Source organism: Brassica napus, chromosome C3, assembly GCF_020379485.1.
Source record: "Brassica napus cultivar Da-Ae chromosome C3, Da-Ae, whole genome shotgun sequence".
Taxonomy (NCBI): domain Eukaryota; kingdom Viridiplantae; phylum Streptophyta; class Magnoliopsida; order Brassicales; family Brassicaceae; genus Brassica; species Brassica napus.
Genome location: NC_063446.1, coordinates 51,176,157 through 51,199,435, shown reverse-complemented (window position 1 = coordinate 51,199,435; position 23,279 = coordinate 51,176,157). Strand labels below are relative to the sequence as shown.

General features: G+C 36.4%; 3 protein-coding genes across 6 annotated transcripts; 2 read left to right on the top strand and 1 right to left on the bottom strand.

The window, feature by feature from the left end:
• Positions 1–5,508: 5,508 nt before the first annotated feature.
• LOC111208643 (cysteine-rich receptor-like protein kinase 38) lies at positions 5,509–15,237 on the top strand. 3 transcript variants are annotated; one of them, XR_007320841.1, is made up of 5 exons: positions 5,509–12,838; positions 12,903–12,978; positions 13,077–13,275; positions 13,364–13,556; positions 13,656–14,440. XR_007320841.1 is itself a non-coding variant. In XM_048751243.1 (4 exons), exon 4 carries the CDS (start codon positions 14,444–14,446, stop codon positions 14,678–14,680), a length of 237 nt encoding a protein of 78 aa, XP_048607200.1. In that variant the 5' UTR covers positions 5,509–12,838; positions 12,903–12,978; positions 13,077–13,556; positions 13,656–14,443; the 3' UTR covers positions 14,681–15,237. The 3 variants fall into 3 exon arrangements, 2 of the variants coding, with proteins under 2 accessions (XP_048607200.1, XP_048607199.1); XM_048751243.1 differs by having other exon boundaries at positions 13,077–13,556; positions 13,656–15,237; XM_048751242.1 differs by having other exon boundaries at positions 12,649–12,838; positions 12,903–13,275; positions 13,347–14,440.
• A 420-nt stretch (positions 15,238–15,657) lies between these two features.
• Positions 15,658–17,639, bottom strand: LOC106385331. 2 transcript variants are annotated; one of them, XM_013825263.3, is made up of 3 exons: positions 16,364–17,639; positions 16,188–16,235; positions 15,658–15,884 (listed from the first exon to the last, which is right to left on the bottom strand). In XM_013825263.3, exons 1-3 carry the CDS (start codon positions 16,788–16,790, stop codon positions 15,868–15,870), a joined length of 492 nt encoding a protein of 163 aa, XP_013680717.2. In that variant the 5' UTR covers positions 16,791–17,639; the 3' UTR covers positions 15,658–15,867. The 2 variants fall into 2 exon arrangements, with proteins under 2 accessions (XP_013680717.2, XP_013680716.2); XM_013825262.3 differs by lacking the exon at positions 15,658–15,884 and having other exon boundaries at positions 15,979–16,235; positions 16,364–17,635.
• Positions 17,640–18,398: 759 nt separating this feature from the next.
• Positions 18,399–19,433, top strand: LOC106430339. Its single transcript, XM_013871126.2, has one exon. The coding sequence runs from the start codon at positions 18,399–18,401 to the stop codon at positions 19,431–19,433; it is 1,035 nt and encodes a 344-aa protein (XP_013726580.2).
• The last annotated feature ends 3,846 nt before the right edge of the window (positions 19,434–23,279 follow it).

Here is a 23,279-nt window from a genome sequence, read left to right as displayed (position 1 = left end):
TGTTTTGTCTGGTGTATGCTGCCATAGTGGGGTTGTAGTAGTCGTTCTCCCAATCCTCTGGACTACTGTCGACCGATTCTTCCGTTGGTGTGTCAGTCGATTTTTGATGGGCAATGTCAATCGATGTTGCAGTGTGAGTTTCGATCGACGCCGAGTATTCTATCTCGTACTCAGCTCCAAAGTGGCATGCTGCAATGATTCCTGGATCATTGAATCTTTTGGGGGTCGTCTGTGGCTTCTTGTCTGGAATAGGGTTGTAGTGGGCATGAGGATCTATGAGCGTTAGGCACAACTGGTTAGTTTGCAAGTTGCACACTGCTCCCATTGTTGACAAGAAGGCTCTCCCAAGTAATAGAGAAGAGTTCCAGTTTAGCTTGATTTCCAAGACATGGAAATCAACTGGAACTAGGGCATTACCAATCTGCACCTCTATGTCTATCACAATCCCTCCTGAGTTTCTCTGAGAACAGTTCACAAAAGTGAACAATTCCTTGGAAGGCTCCACCTGCAGACCCAGATGGTCTGCCATAACCCTAGGTAGGATGCCGACTGATGCTCCTGTGTCGCACAAGGCATGTGGGAATTCAATGCCCTTCACCGTGCATGGTATTGCAAATTGCCTAGTATCACTCTTCTTCTTCAGTGTAACCCTCTTTCTCATCTGCTCTCTAGCTGCACAGAACATTCTCCTAATATCTTCTTCTGTCTCTCTGGTTTCTCTAAAGAACATCCACAATCTGTGGGTATAATAAGCCTCATCGAATGTCTTTTCTAGAGGAATCCTGAAGACTCTTTTTCGGAAACTTTCCTTCTCCTTTTCATTAACTCCCCTCTTCAGATGTTTTCCCACTTTTTCCTTTCTTTTCCTTAGGTTTCTTCCCATAGGAATCCTATCAACCTCCATAGGATCTACTCCATCATCTGAAGGTGTCCTGACTGCATCTGGTGGGTTTTCTGAAGGTTTAGGTTTGGGCATGAGTGCATTAAGACGTGCAACATCTATCTTTAGCATTTGCACTCGGTACGCTGGTGGTTGTCGATCGTTGACGGTTTCCTGATGTTGATCGATGACGGGCTCATAATGTCGATCGATGACAGGCTCCTGATTTCGATGGATCTTCACGTAGACAGGGCTGGGTGGATGTGGGTGTTTTGCTGCAAACTCCTCGTGAGTCATGATCCTCACGGCATTACAAGATGCGGATGACTCTGTAGGTGTTTTTGATCGAAGTTCAGGAGAGGAGATCAATCGGTTTTGGGTGACTTCGATCCGCCAAAACTCATCAGACTCTCTACTTCGAAATCTCCTTCTTGCAGCTTCTCTTCTTTCACCACTTGCCAAAAATCATCCCCAATGATGGCATTCACGTGGTGCTTCATCACATCGTCTTCTACCCCTTTTGTCAAGGCTCCCTGCCTCTTAACAACTTTTCCTGTTTGATCAACCTGCATCTCCAGCTTTTTCACATGAGTGCTCAAAGTCTCAAACTTTGTGTTCAGGTTGGTGTAGACAAAATAAATCTTCCCATTGAAGTCCACTGTCATGCACTGCTGTCCCTCGAGAGCTCTATCAAACATCTCCTCAATCTTGCTCTCTTGAGTTGGCGGTGGTGGCTTCTGGTAGTAGGAGCTTCCATAACCCATGTTGTTGGTGTAGTTGTTGATGTAGGGTTTCTGGTGCTGCGAACTCTGGTTGAAGTTGCCCCTATTTCCATAGGAGTTTCTATTTCCACCCTGGTTTCCAGAACCTTGGAATGCAGTTCCACTGATGAAGTTCACATCTGCTTCCTCTGCTCTACCCTATGTATCTACAGCCTCTGCATCTTCAACCAAGCAGACATGCTTCCTGAGAAGCTTGTGAACACTGTCCAGCTTTGCCTTCACCTCATCCATCTGATCATTCCCAAGGATGGTGGCAGATCTCTTCCTCTAAAAATCAGTGTTCTTGGTGCTGCTGCTAGATGCTAGGTTTTCAATGACCTTCACTGCCTCCTCTGGATTCCTGGTGTTTAAGTTCCCATTGCTGGAAGCATCAAGAGCCATCTGGTACTGCACCGCGATGTCTCTGTAGAAAGTACTGAGCAGTTGTACTTCATTGAATCCATGGTGTGGATAGTCTCTCTGATAAGACTTGAATCTGATCCAGAAGCTTCTGAATGATTCTGCATGCTCATGAGTGAATGTAGCAATCTTGCTCCTAAAGTCTTCAGCACGTGATTCATCAAAGAAGTTGCATAAGAATGCATTCTTGATGCCGCTCCAGGATGTGACAGATCTCGGTGGTAGCTGCTTAAGCCAATGCGAATCATCTCCAGCAAGTGAGTACTTGAAGAGCTTGCATAGGAGGTAGTCTTCAGAGACTCCCTCGACTTTAATAGCAGATATCAGATCCTCAAACCTCTCCAGATGGTCCATAGGATGCTCGTAAGATAACCCATAGTAGGGTGTCTATCCCACGAGTGTATAGTACTGCGGCTTCAACTCGAAATCCCTCTGAATAGTTGGAGGTCGAATGGCTAATTTGTTGGTGTAGAACTGATATGGACGGTTGTAGTCAGCCAATGTTCTGGGTCGAGCAGCCTTATCTACAGGTAGAGTAGCTCCTGTAGCTTCAGACTCATGGATTGCAGCCCCCTGAGCATCTATCCTTTGACATGTTGCATTACGCAGATGACCTTCATGGTCATACAGGTCTCCATGACCTTGATGTAGTGAGTCAAAAAAGACTACTGACCATCTTCACTCTCCTTCATCACACGAGCTCAAACCCGATGTGCCCTTGTCTCATCTCTTCGTAGTATGCGAGCTTGAGCCAAAGGTTGTAGCCGCTGTGCTTTGTCGTCGCCTCAGTTCCTCCTCCGTTGCGGATGCAGTCGAGTCGGGGAGCTCGTCCCACGGTGGTCATCAAGTTGTCACGCATCCTTCTCTATCAAGCTCTCAGATCTCCTCCACAACCTCTGGTGAGCCTCGTCGAGAGCTCGTCCCACGGTGGTCATCAAGTCGTCGCCTCTCCTGATCAGACTATCTCTGAGACGCAAGCTTCTCTCCGCCGCATAACCGTCAACCCACGCCGTCGTCGTCTCCAAAATACAGATATGTGTCAAGTTTCTCATTATTTCTGTTTAGGTCCCTTCATTTTAAATTATTTTTAATGTGACCTTCAAATTTCTTATTTTGCAAAATTTCTTTTCAAGCTATATTCAAATTTTTAATTGGCAACCAACCCCTGCTACCTACAAATATCTATGCAAAATGCAAATGCGATGCAAATACATAAGTACATAACTAATATCAGTTGTTTTTGATTTATTTAACCAAGTTTGACTATTTCAGAATTGTTGACATTTCTTATTAATAAATAACTAGACCTTGATCGGCCCGACCGTACCAATATTTATTTTATGTTTTTTTCTTTGTATTAATTGATGTATTTGTAATATTTAAACATAAATTTAGACTGTAAATTAATTTTTGCAGTTATAATAAAAATAAAAATTAAAAGTTTAATAAAATATTCTGATATAAATTTTAAAATTTCTAATTAAAATAATATAGAAGTGGGTCATAATTTTTTCCAATTCCAAAATCTTAACATCCCTGAAAAACATAGAAAATAAATTTATAATTACATAAAATATATAAACATATTTGGAACTATACTTTCTATTAAAATAAATTTGTTAAAGAAAAATAATCTTGAGCGATCGTTGTTTATTTCTAGAGTTTGACACATGACCGTATTTTGTAATAACGGTATAATATATATATATATATATATATAGTTAGTATAACATAAAAAAATTATTTATTACTTTGAATAATTATATTTTGTGATTTTTTAATTATCTATTATATCACAGTTTACCATATAAACAAATCATTTATTATAACTAGTTTGACTTATATTATGAAAGCATTATACTAAAAATATATGAATAAACAAATCACAGGTTACGTTTCTCTGTTGGATCAAGATCAGACAAGCTGATCGCCATAGCTATCTGCACTTGATGTTGTGAATGTGGGAGCTTTCACAGAGAGAGAAATGAAGGGTTTAGGGTTCAGTTTTTAGGATTTAGTGTTTTAATGACGGCTTTCTGTGTTTAGGTTTTAGTTTAGTGTCTTGAATTTTGGATTTAGTGTTTAGGTTTTGAGTATATAGTTTAAGAGTTAGGTTTAGGACAAGTGTTTGGTATAAGGTTTTGAGTTTAGGTTTAGGATTTATGATTAAGATTTATGGCTTAGGGTTTAGAATTAAGGGTTTAGTGTTTTTAAGATTTAGTGTTTACGATTTAGGGTTTAGGATTTATCGAAGAGTTTAGGGTTTACTTAAGAGTTTTTTACTTAAGGGTTTAGGGTTCAGTTTTTAGGATTTAAGGTTTAGTATTTTAATGACAGCGTTAAACATATTTTTGAAAAATTCTTTTTTTTGCTGCAATTACTTTTATTTTTATTTATTTTTACATTTTTATTTAAAAATATAATATAACTTAGCAAATTCTTATAATTTTGTTATTTTACTGAATATAAAATAACAAAATATTATTGCTTGGTGATCCTTGGTTGGTGAAGTTACAGGTTCACCCTTGGGAGTGAACCAAAGAATAATTCGGTATAAATTGTTTGATTTAGTGTTTTAGAGATTCACCCTTGGGAGTGAACCAAAGAATAATTCAGTATAAATTGTTTGATTTAGTGTTTTTAAAAGTAGTAAGATAATAAAACTAAAGCATAGCTTTTCATTTCTTAATGTTGAGAATGTAGGAGCTTTCAAAAGGAGAGCAATGAAAGGTTTATGGTTCAGTTTTTAGGATTTAGGGTTTAGTATTTTAATGACAGCTCTCTCTCTCTAGAGAGAGAGCGAGAGAGCGAGAGAGAAGAGAGAGAGAGAGAGAGAGAGAGAGAGAAGAGAGAGAGAGAGAGAGAGAGAGAGAGAGAGAGAGAGAGCGAGAGAGAGAGAGAGAGAGAGAGAGAGAGAGAGAGAGAGAGAGCGAGAGAGAGAGAAGAGCGAGAGAGAGAGAGAGAGAGCGATCTCTCGAGAGCTCTCTCTCTCTCTCTCTCTCTCTCTCTAGCTCTCTCTCTCTCGCTCTCTCTCTCTCTCTCTCTCTCTATCTCTCTCTCGCTCTCTCTCTCTGATCTCTCTCTCTCTCTCTCTCTCCTCTCTCTCTCTCTCTCTCTCTCTCTCTCTCTCTCTCTCTCTCTCTCTCTCTCTCTCTCATTTTTCTTCATTTTGAAGAATTTTATTCACTTTAGAAATTTTTGTCAAAATTTACAAAAAATATATTGTTTAAGCTTTACAATTTAACTAAAATACTCAAACAAAGTTAAAATTAAAGTGTACATTGGAGTGTGTACGCTACGGTTTACACGCCCCCATGTCATATCCGTATGTACACCTCTGGTGTACACTTCTAGTATACACTTTCCGTTGTACATTTTCATGTGTACACATCCCGATGTACACTTCCTTGTGTACAATTCTCTGTGTACACTTTTTGGTTTACACGCCCCAATTTAATTTTGATTTTAGAGTATATGGCATAAATCTTAGGGCTTATAATATATTGTATATGGTTTAGTGTTTAGGGTTTAGTTTAATGTTTTGAATTTAGGGTTTAGTGTTCAGGTTTTAACTATATAGTTTAAGAGTTAGGTTTAGTACAAGTGTTTGGTATAAGGTTTTGAGTTTAGGTTTAGGATTTATGATTAAGATTTATGGCTTAGGGTTTAGGATTTATTCAAGGATCTAGGGTTTAAAATTGAGTGTTTAGTGTTCTTAAGATTTAGTGTTTACGATTTAGGGTTTAGGATTTATCGAAGAGTTTAAGGTTTACTTAAGAGTTTAGGGTTCAAGTTTTTAGGATTTAGGGTTTAGTTTTTTGCTGCAATTACTATTATTTTTATTTATTTATACCTTTTTTATTTAAAAAACATAATGTAACTTAGCAAATTCTTATTATTTATTTTCTTTTTAATAGATACTGCTGAATATAAAATAACAAAATATTATTGGTTGGTGAACTTACAGGTTCACTCTTTGGGGCGAACCCAAGAACAACTCGGTATAAATTGTTTGATTTAGTGTTTTAGAGAGTAGTAAGACAATAAAACTAAAGCACAACTTTTCATTTCTTAATGTTGAGAAAGTAGGAGTTTTCAAAGAGAGAGAAATGAAAGGGACTCAATAACAATAAGAGTATAGTTTTGCTTTCCTAGGTGTATAATGAATAACAATAAGAGTATGGCAATACAATAAATTATACAAACCCTAAAAAAATTTGTATCACAAGGTCTACATTGATCGTAAACATAATATATTAAGTCCAGCCTATAGATCGATAAGAGTTCTATGTATTATATATATAATTTTATTATATATTTAAAAGAATGATTTATTGATATGATTTATTGTTATGTATTGTTATATGTAAAGTCCAGTCTTGCCGGTGTACACTTTTCGGTGTACACTTTCGTTGTACACTTTCCGACGTACATTCCGGTGTACACTTCTTGGTGTACACTTCCCGGTGTACACTTCTTGGTGTACACTTCCCGGTGTACACTTCTTGGTGTACACTTTCCGGTGTACACTTTTGGTGTACGCTTCCCGGTGTACACTTTCGGTGTACGCTTCCCGGTGTACACTTTCGGTGTACGCTTCCCGGTGTACACTTCTCTGTGTACGCTTCCCGGTGTACACTTCTCTGTGTACGCTTCCCGGTGTACACTTCCCATTGTACGCTTTCCCGGTGTACACTTCCCCTTGTACGCTTTCTCAGTGTACACTTCCCGCTGTACGCTTTCTCAGTGTACACTTCCCGGTGTACACTTCCCGGTGTACACTTTTTTGTGTACACTTCTCGGTGTACACTTCCCGGTGTACACTTAGTGTGCATCTGAGCTTACATCTTACATCATAATGCATATCTGGTGTACAAAGGAACATACACTTAGTGTACACCAACGTACACTAGTATAAGCTCTAGTGTACACTGGAATTTATGATGTAAAGTTTAGGCTTTAATGCTTGATTTTAGATCGTAAGACATAAAGCTCATGACATAAGTATAAGGTTTTTCTTTTGTCAAATGAAGTTTTGGATATGTATAACATAATTCTATTCTTTTTGCTTCTTGTGTGATATGTAATGGATCCATAAAAATACATTCAACTTTAAACACATACCCTTAGCAACTTGTATCTCAAAATTTGAAGAATTTTATTTACTTTGTTCTTTCGTCGATATTCCTAAGTATGCTAATGTATACTCTAGAATATGAGCTTATTTTATTATATTAGTTTAAAAATAAACATTTACACTGTGAATAATATATCAAGTGCTCACAATGAAATAACATCTACTTTTAAATAAATTATATTATTATTATTTTATTTTTTGTAACTTTATTAATAACTTTTATTGTTCAATACAAATTGCATTTTCAGGAAAGGAATGTAAATACGTTTTCAAGAATTTGTTTAGTTGTCTGACTATATTTATTTACTAAATGGTTTGAATTTTAGGGTTTGTGGTCTAATGTTTGGTTTAGAGTTAGTGTATAGTTTTCAAGGTGTAGGGTTTAGGTTTTAGTGTTTGGTTTAGGTTTTGAATTTTTGATTTAGGTTTTTGGAGTTATGATAGACTCAAAGTGTCACTTTGATTTTAGGATATAGAGTCTATTGTTTAGGGGTCATGATATAAAATGTTTAATTTAGGGTTTTAGAGAGTAATAAGACAATAAAGGTGACTGAATAACAATAATAGTGTGGTTTTGCATTCCAAGATGTATACTAAATAACAATAAGAGTGTGGCAGTACAATAAATTAATACTAACCTTGAAAAGTTTTGTATGTATATTGATTGTAGACATAATATAATATTAAGACCAGCCTATAAATCGATAAGAATCATACGCATTATGTAAAGGGTCGTAGCTATTATATTGTTTTATTTTTTCTCATATTTTAAAATTATTCTTTTGATTTAGGGTTTACGGTATAGAGTCTCAAAGTATCACTACATTGGAGTTATGATAGCCTCAAAGTATCACTTTGATTTTAGGATATAGAGTCTATTGTTTAGGGCTCAGGATATAAAATGTTTAATTTAGGGTTTTGGAGAGTAATAAGACAAAGGTGACTGAATAACACTAATAGTGTGGGGTTTTGGTTTCCAAGGTGTATACTGAATAACAATAATAGTGTGGCGGTACAATAAATTAATACTAACCCTGAAAAATATCGTATCACAAGGTGTATATTGATCGTAGACATAATATCGTACGATAATTAAGACTCCTATGCATTAGGTAAAGGGTCGTAGCTATTATCGTTTTCTCTTTTTTTCTTATATTTTTTAATTATTCTTTTGATTTAGAGTTTACGGTTTTGAGTTTTAGGGTTTAGGATTTACTTTGAATTACATTAGATTTTGAGTTTATGGTCTTGAATATATGAGTTAGGGCTAAAGATTTCGAGTTTTTTCAGGTTTAGAGTTTAGGGTTTAAGGTTAGGCGTCTTATATACTATATAAGATATATAAATAATATGTATAAAGTGATATTCATTTATATTAATATTAGGTTCAGGGGCTTTCGAGTATATTGATTATGGTTTAGGGTTTAGGGGATGTAGGTCTCAGGATATATAATTAGAAACTACATGGTATGGAAATGTATAGTTTTAGTGGTTTATTATCTTAGGATATATAATATTAGGTTTAAGGGATGTAAAATGTTTGATTTAAGGTTTCAGAGAGTAATAAGATAATAAAAATAAAGCATAGCTTTTCCTTTCTTAATGTTGAGAATGTAGCTTTCAAAGAGAGAGCAATGAAGGTAATTGAATAACAATAAGAGTGTGGCAGTACGATAAATTATTATACTATGTAAATTAATAATGTTAAAATATAAAATGTAACTTAAAGAAGCATTTTAGATAAAATATGTCCGGTGTACATTTTAATTAATAATGTTAAAATATGCCCGGTGTACATTAAGGTACACCTTGGTGTACACTACGGTGTACAATTTCGTGTACGTTCGGTGTATTATGCGGTGTGCACCGCAGTGTACATAATAGTTTACAACATAGCGGTGTACACTGCGGTGTACACTGCGGTGCACTCTCCGGTGTACGCCTCTGTGTACGTCTCCGTGTACGCCCATGTGTACGCTCCGTGTACACTCTAGTATACATTGATGTACGCTGCGGTGTACACTAAATGAACGCTCTTTGTACACTAGGTGTACCCTCCGTTGTACACTAAATGAACGCTCTTTTTACACTAGGTGTACGTTTCTATGTACACTCTAGTGTACATTAGATATACACTCTGATACCGTATGTGTAAGCTCTGGTGTACACTAAGAGTACACTCCTTTGTACGCTAAGTGTATATACTCATGTATACATTACGATATAGGGTTATGTTTTGGATATCTGGTTTAGGGTTTAGGTTTAAGGCGTAGTGTTTGATATAGGGTTTTGGGTTCAGGTTTGAAGATATATAGGGAGAATTTACGTGTAAAACTATGTTTGATTTAGGGTTAAATAGAAAACTGATTGTAATTATTTCGGAACTAAAACATGTTTAGTTTCAAAATTTCATATTATTATATATTTTAAATATACATTATAATTATTGTAATTAAAAAAATCAACAATTCAGCAAACTATCTAATACATTCATGACAAACTTTTACCACATTTTCCAATATCATTTTAATCTACTAACTTTTTTTTCTTTAGTCTACTAATTTACTAAATCTTTAACACTCAGTTACTATCACATAACCAAAAAAATAAGCGTTGGTGGTAAGGGAGATAGATATGGATAAAATAGGTATATTGTTTAGAGTCAAAGATTTAGGGTATCGATACTCTACTAACCTACTAACTCTCAGTTACTATCACATAAAAAAAAAAGCGTTGATGGGCCAGAGAGATAGATATGGATAAAATAGGTATATGGTTTAGAGTAAAAGATTTAGGGTTTTGAGCTTACGGTTTAGGGTTTCATTTTAGGGTTTAGTTTTTTTAGTTCAGGATTTTGAGTTTAAAGTTTAGGGTTTAATGTCTAGGGATTAGAGTTACATGTTTGAGTTTAGAGTTTAAGGTTTAGATTTTGGTATTTTAGTTTATGGGTTTTTGTTTTTGTTTACGGTTTACGCGATGTAGGTACGAGGATATATAGTGAGATACTATATGAAAATGTATAATTTTAGTGGTTATTATCTTAGGATATAATGTTTTTTTTTTTTTGAAACACCCTTAGGATATAATGTTAGATTTAAGTTTTTAGTTTATTGAGTTTAGTGTTTAATTAGAATTTCTATATATGGGTATATTGTTTAGAATATGGTTTAGGGTCTAGGGTATATACTTTAGTGTTTATGGTATAGAATATGATATAGTGATTAGGGTATATTTTTTAGTGTGTTAGGTTTAGTGTTTGATTTAAGTTTTGAGAGTATATTTTTTAGTGTTTTATATTTGTGTTTACAAATTTAATTTAATGTTTAGCCTAGAATTTATGATATAGTATATAGTGTTTAGGGTCTATAAAATATATGTTATAAGGTTGAATATATGATTTATATTTAATTTTACATTTTATTTCGTTTTATTTTTTTTAGGTGCATTTAAATATCTTTATTGTATATGTGTGTTCATTAATAGGGATTAGATGAACACAATTTAAGAGTTTAGATAAAAAAAATCTAAAGAAATATGTACATTATAATACTCTAGGGCCAAAATGAAAAGAAGCAAACTAATTAGGACCAAATATGCAATTATGAGAAACTTAGCAATTGTTGTTGAGAGAAGCTGAGACGACGGCGGAAGAGAGCGACCGATATGGAGACAATCCGACGTCGACGACTGGTGCTTGGACGAGATCACAACGGTTTCGTTTTTGGACCTGTGACGAGGAATGGAGCTTGTTGCGGCCATGGATTCCGGTAAGAGCTTCCACGGAGAGCTCGACGGAGAAGACCGTAACTTGCGGGATCTGTTGACTTCGTTTCTGTTGAAACCAGCTTCAATTGTGAGGGTGACGGAGAAGATGATGACGGTAACGCACGGAGAAATCAGATTTAGTTGTCTTCGTTTCTATTGAGCTCATCCCTGCCAAATGACTCAACCGTAAGACAACAATCTGGAAATTGAACATATATTAACCCATATGTTAAAGTTATATAAGCTAAAAAGTACAAGTTTATAAGGTCAATATTTTTCAACTTTGAGGTTTAATATCGACTCGATTTCTCTGGCACCTACGACTCTTAAGTGTTAGGGTCAATTTCATATGTATACTATAAACAAGTTTGTAGCTCAAAAGGTTAAAATAGTGGGTCAAATACATAAAGCTTAGGGATTAAAAGATTAGAACTGTCATTAATTATTTATCTTTCCATTAGGTATGCAAAACGCAAATAAAAATTTGGACCAACCCACTTCTACGATTAAAAACTAAACGCGACCCACCCCTATAACACACCAGTTTTAAACATATAGAAACAGGTGATTTCTCGATCCTGATAAAATCTGCTGACGTCATATGTCTGACCGCCACCATTGTACTCTAGATTAGGAAAAGGAAACAATGTTACACGAAACTTTGAAATAGGATTCCAAATGAAAGTTTTTCTGCTTTGGTCTCTGGAGCAATGTATATTCACCACTGGAACAATAGAAGTTTTCTTGAATCATTTTTTCAACAGCATGGAATCAGTCTCTTTCGTCTTGGCTCCGAGAATCTACCATCAGGTTGTACATTTTCATTTCTTCTAATACCCAAAACTGAAAACCTTTTTTTCTTTGTTGATATCTAATATTAGTTTGTAATTTCTATTTGCAGTTGGTATCGAACAGAGTTTCGCATGAGAATTGGATGACGGTTTACAATGGTGATTTCTTTTTTTTTTTTTTTTGAACACCAACAATGGTGATTTCTAAAAACAAAGAGAAGAGTTGTGTTGGGCAAGACAATGCCAAGTCATAATGTCGATTCTCGGTGGAAATTCCGGTCGGATATGTATAGAGAATGAAACATTTCTTATAGGTTCATACATGGTGAGTATAGGTCGGATATGTATAGAGAATGAAACATTTCTTATAGAGAATGAAATTCATACATGGTGAGTACAGAGGTGAATATATAGGTTCATAGGAACGTTGGGTTTTGTACAATGCCGTTGACTATAAAGTCCTTTACATAAATAGACTTAAACTTGTTTCCTTAATAATATGGCAATAAGTGATCAGGTTGGTTCTACTCACATGGCGATGATAAAATCGCAAAATACAATGTAAGAATTAACCTTATCCTTTTTTAGGATTCATGATCGATGATCCTTCTTAGCGTGGAATTCGGAACCTATACATAATTGTTAGAGCACCAATAACCAGGGTTTTTAAGAAGGTTTTAAAAATAATGAAGCATTTAATTAAATCAAAACTAAAGAAAATTGCAGTTATCGATCCTTAATATAGGATTTCTGTGACCGATTACAAAGGGGATTTCTAAGCCACGTGTCAGCAAACTAAATAATGAGGCATTTTTTTTGTCTCTCCTCTTCTCTTTCGTGCCTCGTCTTCTCCGTCTCCTCCTGTGTTCTCCGCGGGACGACGATGACTTTTTGTTCTCTCCTTCACACCTACAAGGTTCAAACGAAAGCTAAAACCCCATCTCACTTCGTTAAGCCTCCTCTCTACTCGATTAATCTCTCTCTGTCTCCTTCTCCGTGGATCTCTCATTCGATCGGATGATCTCTCTCCTCCGTTGAGTTTCGAAACTTCTCTGTGGAGATCGATGGCCACATCCACTCGAAAGTGAGTTTGATTGTATTTTTGAATTGGTTGGAGCTTGATTTAATAATGGTGTTCTTTCTTGCAGTAAACCACATGTAAATGTGGGAACAATTGGGCATGTAGAACATGGGAAGACTACTTTAACTGCTGCAATCACAAAGGTGATTCCTTTTTTTTACATTGATGAGAGTTTTTTAATTGGGAGAACCTCTTTTGTTTTTTTTTTTAAGTTGAGATATGGATTCTACTTATTGTTTAGGTTCTTGCTGAAGAGGGAAAAGCTAAAGCTATTGCCTTTGATGAAATTGATAAAGCTCTCCAAGCCAATGTTTTTGCTCCAGTCTGATTCGGATGGTCAATCTATGTTAAGATTTGATCTCGGCATGATCTTAATCGCAACCGATGAGTTCTCAGCGGGAAATAAACTTGGACAAGGTGGATTTGGATCTGTCTACAAGGTATGAACTTTTCATTGTAAAATATGTTTTCAAAACATTTATATTTTTCGATGATGTCATACCGGTTTCAGGGGATTTTACCGAGCAGACAAGAGATAGCGGTAAAGAGATTAGCTGGAGGGTCAGGACAAGGAGACTTAGAGTTCAAGAATGAGGTTTTACTCTTAACGAGACTCCAACATAGGAAATGGTTAAGCTTCTTGGCTTCTGTAATGAAGGAGATGAAGAGATTCTTGTTTATGAGCATGTCCCTAATTCAAGTCTTGATCACTTTATATTCGGTAAGCCTTGGCACGACCAATTGTAATGTATTTTCATTACAAGACTTTTATCAGACTAGAGAAAAATAAATCCTTTTTTTTTTCTTTGTGAATCTGTAGATGAACACAAACGTTGGCTACTTACTTGGGATGTGAGGTGTAGAATCATAGAAGGAGTTGCAAGAGGGCTTCTTTATCTCCATGAAGATTCTCTTCTGGATCAAAGCTTGAAGAGTTTAAGACACTTGCAAAGCTTGCTTTATCTGACTCTGTTACTACAACATCAAGGGTCTCAAACCTGAATCCATCTGATATTTCTCAGAACAAAGACTTAATATAAAATGTGGCCAAATGAAAATTTTCTGCATTAGAAATTGCTATCATTTGCCGATACATAATATAAAAAAAAAGGAAAGGTTTTTATGTAAGGGTACTTTTTGGCGGTCATATACTATCTTTTTGTGCATACTACTGAACTTGGAGAACAAGAAAGTTGCGTTTCCTTCTAAGACTTTTTCTTGTGCTCAAAGATGAGATTCACGAGAACGTATTTCATAGTATTATGATACAATATGCATAAATATTTGAGTAAGTAATATTTCAATTATGCATACAAATTTTTAAGAACCCTTGATTAAGAAACTCCCAATGGAACACAAAATCTATGAGTTTCTTAACTAAATTTCTTAACTAATTTTTATTATTAAATAAATCATTAAGAAACTCAAATGGGGATATAGGGATAATGATGCTCTTAGATCTCTCTTAACAGAATCCTATGATAAATAAAATGAATTAAAAATATTTAAGCATGTTAGGACTTATTCAGATCCAGATTTGGAAGAAGACTAAATCAATTTGACTAGACACGAAAAATATAGATGTATTAAACAGCTTATAAATATGGCATGGCTATGCTTCAGAGGTACACACAACACAGAATGACGAAATGGAATGTGGTCATGGTGGTAATGATTGTGATGGTTGCTGCAATGGGAGGAGAAGCAAAGCAAATACGCCAAAGGACTTGGATAGGTTGCTTTCGATATTGTTCTCGCAATTGCAGCGATACCGACGGAAATTGCTATGAAGGTTGTAAGATCAGATGTGGTGGTCCAACTCCTACACAAACAAATTCAAGGTAGAGCTTTCTTTTTCCGAATTTTTTGTTCTTGTGGATTTTGGATTTTTGACTTTTTAGTTACTGATTGAGGACTGAGGACTTTAGATTAGGAATGAGTAATATCAGATACATTTATGCATGAGAAACATTTTACAGCTAGCATAATTTCCTAAGTATTGCAATTATAATGAGATCCTTGTACTACTTCATCTACCTATTCTTAATGTCTTACTTGATCTTCTAAATCGTTCTACATGAATAAGTGTATGAAATCATACCTAGTTTTTATAGATGATTTGAAAAAATTTCTACGTCGTTTCTGGTTTGGATGGTAGTATCACTAATTTTCTAATATATTTTAGTTTTAAGTTGGAAGTTTTTTAAGCTCGGTTATGATACTGGACTAGAGTTCAGTTTTTCAGTGTAAGAAACTATATCTATTTAAAACCATATCATCGACATGGTTACGTTTTTAGATCAATTATTTTTTTGTCTGGACCGGATTTAACCCAATTTACATATAATCTAAACTGAACACCTCCTTTTTTCATTAATTCTTTGTATTATTGTGATACTGTCACATATATGTTATTAAGTCTCATACACACATAGTATAATTGTTTGTTTGTTTTTTTAAAAAAGTTTAAATATTCTAAATGAGTAGGAATTTACATGGGAAGAATCCTTCGTACACTGAAGATAAGGAGGTTGGCGGAAACAGAGACTAATAAAGAGAGCTCTTGCGGAGACCATAAACATTACTATGCGCGTTTTTCCTTCTACCAGGTTCCTTAGTTTGTGCTTGTGTGACTTGTGTTTGTGTAACTTACGCTATATGCGTGAAGACCCGATATAAGTTTTGAATAGACTGAAACACTCATTTGTCACTTGATGGATGTCTTGAAAGTTTTCTAGTAGCTCACCCTACACCTTCTGTTGTTTCTACAAACATGTGCCCACTTACTACTAGGTTTTAGTAACATGTATTAGCTTGAGTTGGATTTGAAATCTTTATATTACGCTGGTGTTGTTGTATTTGGCTTGATTGTTTATCATATATGTATGTTGAGCTCTCATGTCAACATATTCGATTCAATAAGATATAGAACAAAATTAGAAATAAATACCCAATAAGAGTTTCTTCTATTCAACTTACTCCTGGGAGGGACGGGTATGTGATAAATTGATAATGGTGGTGCCATGAAGTGTTCAACAAAAATAGACACCTGTAGTTACCGCATTTTCGAGGTTTTAGTCTTATGAAAATACAATGCGACTGAGGAAACTAACTAATTAGTGGAAAAATCATAATCCACCACAGGGAATAAAAGACTATTTAGCAGTGGATGAAACCATGAACTCATATCATATCATCAGTCTCTAAGCGCTAGACATGAAACAAGCATAGACTAGGCATACCGATCAATATACATAAAGTCTGAAGCTAGATAAGTGTTATATACACTGAAAGCCGATTCAAGAGATAAGAAACAGAGCAATGGAGAAAACTAGAACAAGCTGCGAGTTACCAGATAATAAAGCTCGCGACTTCGTTGCATAGTTGACAACTTTGTTTTCTGCAAAATCACCCATAAAGAAGAGACAGATAAGCCATCAAGTAAATAGATAATATTTTTTTTTGTAACACAAATAGATAATATAATCTCCATTGATAAAGTAAGAAAGTATAAGGTAATGAAATAACTGCATTCTTTAGGATGGCAGAGACATCTGAGAGCAACTCCACAGTTACCGTCTGGTCTCTCGCACGCGATGCATAAATCCGGCAAGTGACCCTCCACTTCTAAAGAAACCCTTGTTCCCAGTTTCTTCACTTTCTTCTCTCTTCCCGAAGAATGAGAGAGGATTAGGGTTTTGGTTGTGTAGTCTATGGAAGAGACATGGAAGAGACCGACTGAGGTTTTGAAGTAGAGTCTTCCAGATCTGCAGGTGATGAGATTTGCGGCGACGATTGATTGGTTTGAGAATGGGGAGAGGAAAAGGTTCGTGGTATTGATTTTGCTGCAGTGGTGGGTTTCTTGTTCTTGTTGTGTGGAAGGAGAGAGAGTTAGGAAGAAAATGAGAGAGTGAAGAAGAAGAAGTTGATGGATTTTACTTGGAGTTTCCACCATTTTTTCTCTCGTTTGTGCTATATGTTTCACAATTTCACTTCACAAATGTTTGTGTTATAAACCATTTATTGATGGATCCACTTATCAGCCCGTGTAGCAAGAAGCCCATGTAGCAAGACGGGCCAAGCCCATCCGCAGGATCATACTGGCGCCTATCTACTCTTGTGTTTATCTACATTATAGTTAGTGTTTATCTTACGTATTGCTAGTCATTATCTAGTTAAGGATAAGTACGATCTCATGTCGATCCAGTACTTAGACCGTCATTACCATATGTATATAAAGACCAGTTGGTCGACCTAATAATACACACAAGTTCTCCTCTTCATTCACAACACGTTATCAGCACGACCTTGTCTCTAAACCCTTCCAAAAATCCACCACTCATAAATCAGAAACCAAACGATCTCTTGCTATTTTCCGGCGACTCCTAAAGCTCTTCCAGTCGCCTCTTTTTCTCTCTGTCAGCAACCAGCAGCAGCTCTCTCTCCTCACAGACCGTTCAACTCATCACAAAAGGTTCAGGTATCTTCAGAAAACTCAAAACAAAACCAAAAAGGATTTAAACCCTCAGCCGCATACATACAGCTACATCTAGCCGTATGTCTTTGCAGAATAAAATCTAAAACCCTAATCTATTTTCAAAGCTTAAATCTCGTCTTGTTTCACCCTGTTTAAGCTTGTTTGATTTTTTTAATCTTCCTGATGTGAGTTAATTGCTAGAACCTTTTAGGTTGACAATTACACCAATTTTTTTTACATATCCGACTGCTGCATCAACTTAATCTGATTGTTTGCTTGCATTAGAAACTTGTTCTTGAATGTTTAAAGTATTTCTCTGATATGTTGAAATCGACTAGAACCTGTCTCAAATTTGAAAGAATTTTTTTTTAAATATTTTTAAGATAAATCCGATTTTTCTTATAGATAAATCTGAAATTTTAAAGATAAATCCGATTTTTTTGATAAATCCGACTGAAAACAATATATTATATATTTTAATTCGATTTTCCTATTTTTAAAAAAAAACCTTATATCTTTATCTTAAAAAAAAAAAAAAGGATTTTCAGTATTTATCAGAAAAATATCGATTTTTTTTTCCTAATCCTACTAGGAATAGGAATTGCTAGTATTTATCTGAAAATAAATAAATTTCGGATTATTACTGATATACTAGCATTATCAAATCATTATATTTAATCTGATAAATATCGAAAACAAATAAAAGTAAGAAATGATTGCATTTTTTTTGAAAATGTATACTAATCTGATTTCATGCATGGATTTAACTTTATCTCGATTTTGTATAGGTTTAACTTTACATTCCTGCATATCACATGAAATCATCTGATTAGGATAGATCATTCATACTGATTAGTTTACTTTCATGTCGAAAATTGATAAAACTGATCAGATTTCATGCAATGGATTTAACTTTATCCTAGATGTATAGGTTTAACTTTACCTTCCTGCATATACATGAAATCGTTTGGATCATTGAAAAAAAAATATTGTTATTTACTTGCATTGCTTGTATCCGACTGAAAGAGTATGTGAATGATCCGATTATTTTCTTACTAATGGGGATAAACTACAAATATTTTTCAGATGTCAAAGATTGCGAATCTTGATTTCAGTGCTTTGAAAAGCAATGGTGACAACTACCTGGAATGGGCGCTTGATGCAAAGATCATGCTGCGATCAAAAGATCTTGGTGACACAATCACCAAAGACAACAATTCCAGTGACAAAGACAAGTATAGAGCTATCTACATGATACGCCACCATCTCCAAGAGAACTTGAAAACTCAGTACATGACCATGGAAAATCCATATGACCTTTGGATCGCTTTACAGCGAAGATATGACCACCAGAAAACGGTGTTGCTTCCAAAGGCTCAATATGATTGGAAACACATAAGGTTCTTGGACTACAAATCAGTAGACGAGTACAACTCAGTCCTGTTCAGAATTGTGTCCTTGTTAAGGTTATGTGGTGAAAAAGTAACCGAGGAAGAGATGCTTAATAAAACTCTCTCCACGTTTCCTCAAACCAACATGGTATTGCAACAGCAGTACAGAGAGAGGAATTTCGCCACATATACTGAGTTGATAGAATGTCTCTTGTTGGCTGAAGCTAACAACGAACTGTTATTGAAAAACAGTGAGATGAGACCTCCTGGTACAGCTCCATTACCCGACATCTCTAAGCTGGCTATAGAGCCAAAGAAAGAGAGTAACCTTGTCCAACACAATGACCATCCCGGTCCAAACCGTGGAAGAAGTCAAGGACGAGGTCGTGGTTCTTTTAAAGCACACGGGCGAGGACGTGGTCGCGGTACCACACCCGGCTTTAGCCGTGGTCGTGGCCGAGGCCGTAGTGTGTCTTTTAAACCACAGATCAAAGCTGATCGATGCCACAGATGTGGTATGGGTAATCATTGGGCAAAGAATTGCCGAACTCCTAAGCATTTGTGTGAGCTTTACATGGAGAGCTTAAAAAGAAACCCGGAAGCTAACATGGTTCGAGACCCGGGATATGATGGTGATGATGATGATGACTTGGAAGACGTCCAGGATCACCAGCACGAGTCAGACAAAGTTGATCACATGGAGTTTGAAACTTCAGACATACTGAAATAAGGAATTAAAATTCCATATCGTTTTTTTATTGTTTTCCCCTGGATTTGGTGTTCTTTAAGATTGTTTATCAGTGTTTGGCTTTGGATTTAACTTTATCCTTATGAATGAATAATTTTTTTTTCATTTCTCATATGCCTAAGAATTAGATCATTAAAGATACCATCTCTGAAAATTTTATTATTGTTCATTAACTTTATGATTATTGTTTTTGAAGAATGAAAAGTGGAATGGATACAATCGTGGTGGACAGTGGCACCAGCCACACCATTTTGAGAGACAAACGATTTTTCATACATCTCACACATAAGGTAGCTAACATCACCACTATAGCTGGCACGGCTAGCTTAATTGAAGGCTATGGCCACGCCAATATCTTATTGCCAAAAGGTACACATCTTGAGATTGAAGATGCTTTGTACTCACCTAGCTCAAACAGAAGTCTATTGAGCTTTAAAGACATAAGACTGAATGGTTTCCACATCGAAACAATGGGTGAAGGAAGTAAAGAATTCCTACAGATTTATAAAATCACCCAAGGCAATAAGAAAGTCTTTGAGACTATACCTGCGTGTGGGACTGGTCTTTATTATGCCCAGACCAGTCTTGTTGAGGCTAATGCCGTCTTGAATAAAGAATTCAAAGAAGAGTTCACTCTTTGGCACAATCGGCTGGGACACCCCGGTTCGAACATGATGCGAAAACTCATATCAAATTCAAATGGTCACAGTTTGAAAACAAAAAGAGTTATCCCTAAGAATATCACATGTGAAGCATGCTCACAAGGGAAACTAATTACTAAGCCATCACGTACCAAAGTGAATAAGGAAGTGACAAATTTCCTAGAAAGAATACAAGTTGATATTTGTGGACCAATACACCCACCCTGTGGGACATTTAGATATTTTATGGTCCTGATTGATGCATCCACAAGATGGTCACATGTTTGTCTCCTATCAACTCGTAATCTAGCACTTGCAAGATTGCTGGCTCAGATAATAAGACTGAGAGCACATTTTCCAGATTTTCCATTAAAGACTATACGTCTAGACAATGCAAGTGAATTCACTTCCCAAGCTTTTAATGACTATTGTATGTCCATGGGGGTAAGTGTGGAGCATTCTGTAGCACATGTCCATACTCAGAATGGCCTGGCTGAATCCTTTATAAAACGGATCCAGCTGATTGCCCGGCCACTCTTAATGAATACCAAACTCCCAGTATCAGCTTGGGGACATGCAGTACTACATGCAGCTGAGCTAATTCGCATCAGGCCATCTAGTGAGCACAAATACTCGCCATCCCAACTACTAACGGGTCATGAGCCAGATATATCCCATCTAAGAGTTTTTGGATGTGCCGTCCAAGTGCCTATAGCACCACCACAGAGAACAAAGATGGGACCTCAGAGGAGGATGGGAGTATATGTTGGATACGATTCCCCTTCTATTATTAAGTACCTAGAGCCAACAACAGGTGATTTGTTTAAGGCCAGGTTCGCGGATTGTCATTTTGATGAATCCCAGTATCCAGCATTAGGGGGAGATTATGGTAAGCTGGTACAGGATATAAAATGGAATCAAACATCCTTAACATGGCAGGATCCTCGGACTAGAGATTGTGATCTAGAAGTCCGGAAGATTATACATCTTCAAGAGCTAGCTAACAGATTGCCAGATTCCTTTGCTGACCCAAATAGAGTAACCAAGTCATACATACCAGCTGCAAATGCACCAATAAGACTTGATGTCCGTGATGGACATAATCAGGCTGCTACTACGTCTAAACCACAATTGAAACGTGGTAGACCAGTAGGTTCCAAAGACAAAGAAGTTCGGAAAAGAAAGAGTGCAAAGAAATCCGACAAAGTGGAAACTCTAGACATGGAAAAGGAAACTCATGTACCACCAAAAGATACTTGGGACGCTAAGAATCAAGGTAATGAAGTTCCTGACAATAATGAGATCTCAATAAATTATGTCATGTCTGGAAGGAAATGGAACAGAAAACATGTCGACATGAGTGATATATTTGCTTATAATGTAGCAGTCGAATTGATGGATAATAAGGATCTAGAACCCACATCTATACTAGAATGTATGCAACGACCAGATTGGTTGAAATGGAAAGAAGCCATTAATGTGGAGTTAGAATCACTGAAAAAGAGAGGAGTGTTTGGACAGATCATCCGGACACCTCACAACATAAAACCAGTGGGATACAAATGGGTTTTTGTGAGAAAAAGAAATGAGAAAGGAGAAGTTGTGAGATATAAAGCACGACTTGTTGCACAAGGATTCTCACAAAGACCAGGAATAGATTATGAGGAAACTTATTCCCCTGTGGTGGATGCTACGACCTTAAGATTTCTAATAAGTCTGGCTGTAAGAGAAGGTCTTGATATGCGGTTAATGGATGTTGTAACTGCCTACTTATATGGTCCACTGGATAATGAGATATACATGAAAATTCCAGATGGTATTGAATTGAAAAACAAAGAGAGTTCTCGAGAACAACATTGTATCAGATTGAACAAGTCTCTTTATGGATTAAAGCAATCAGGTCGAATGTGGTACAATAGACTGTCCGAATATCTCCTGAAAGAAGGATACAAAAACGACCAGATCTGCCCATGCATATTCATAAAGAAGTTCAATAAGGGTTTTGTAATCATTGCAGTATATGTAGATGATTTAAATATCCTAGGAACCTCTGGAGAAATTTCCCAAACTGTTGAATATCTCAAGAAAGAATTCGAGATGAAAGATCTTGGAAAAACAAAGTTTTGTTTGGGATTGCAACTTGAGTATATGAAAGATGGAATTCTTGTGCATCAAAAGGCATATACAGAAAAAGTACTCAAAAGATTTAATATGGACCAGTCTCACCCATTGACTAGCCCCATGGTCGTGAGAAGTCTTGGTCCGGACACTGACCCATTTGGTCCGAAGAAGAAAAATGAGGAAGTCCTTGGTCCCGAAGTGCCTTATCTCAGTGCCATAGGAGCTCTGATGTATTTAGCTGGCCACACACGACCAGACATCAGCTTTGCTGTGAACTTACTTTCTAGGTTCAGCTCCTGTCCGACCCAAAGGCACTGGAACGGGATTAAACATATACTTCGTTACCTACAAGGAACGAAAGACTTGGGTCTTATGTTTACTAACAAATCTAAGGAAGATTTAGTTGGTTTTGCTGATGCAGGTTATCTCTCTGATCCACATTATGCTAGATCTCAGACTGGTTATGTTTTTACACACGGTGGGACAGCTATATCCTGGCGGTCCATGAAGCAGACCATGGGAGCCACATCCTCTAACCACGCAGAAATATTAGCCATGCATGAAGCCAGCCGTGAGAGTGTATGGATGAGATCCATGACACAGCATATTCGTACCACTTGTGGTATGATCAAAGGAAAGGATCCACCGACCATCCTATACGAGGATAACACAGCATGCATCGCACAGCTTAAGGATGGATACATTAAAGGAGATAGGACGAAACATATTCTTCCTAAGTTTTTCTTTACACACGAGCTTCAGAAGGCAGGAGAGGTCCAAGTATTGCAAGTCCGTTCGAGTGAGAATTCAGCCAACCTCTTCACCAAGTCACTACCAACCTCAACGTTCAAGAAGCTCATATGGAAGATAGGCATGCGTCGACTGAAGGATCTGCGGTGATGCATTCATCAGGGGGAGTTCATGTGTTGTACTCTTTTTCCTGTCTTGTTTTCCCTTTTACCACATTGGGTTTTGGGTTTGTCAAGAGAGGTTTTAATGAGGCAACATCCAAAGCATGAATGAACCTTGACCGGATGGGTCGATCAAGGGGGAGTGTTATAAACCA

What these genes read in the sequence shown, in the direction of transcription:
- LOC106430339 (XM_013871126.2), top strand. Translation starts at nt 18,399, where the DNA reads ATGTCAAAGATTGCGAATCTTGATTTCAGTGCTTTGAAAAGCAATGGT.
- LOC106385331 (XM_013825262.3), bottom strand. Translation starts at nt 16,790, where the DNA reads ATGGTGGAAACTCCAAGTAAAATCCATCAACTTCTTCTTCTTCACTCT. An exon ending in CTGCCATCCTAAAGAATGCA is followed by an intron (nt 16,236 to 16,363) that starts GTTATTTCATTA and finishes GTGATTTTGCAG; the next exon opens with AAAACAAAGTTGTCAACTAT.
- LOC111208643 (XM_048751242.1), top strand. Translation starts at nt 12,819, where the DNA reads ATGGCCACATCCACTCGAAA. An exon ending in ATGGCCACATCCACTCGAAA is followed by an intron (nt 12,839 to 12,902) that starts GTGAGTTTGATT and finishes TCTTTCTTGCAG; the next exon opens with TAAACCACATGTAAATGTGG. An exon ending in GATTTGGATCTGTCTACAAG is followed by an intron (nt 13,276 to 13,346) that starts GTATGAACTTTT and finishes TACCGGTTTCAG; the next exon opens with GGGATTTTACCGAGCAGACA.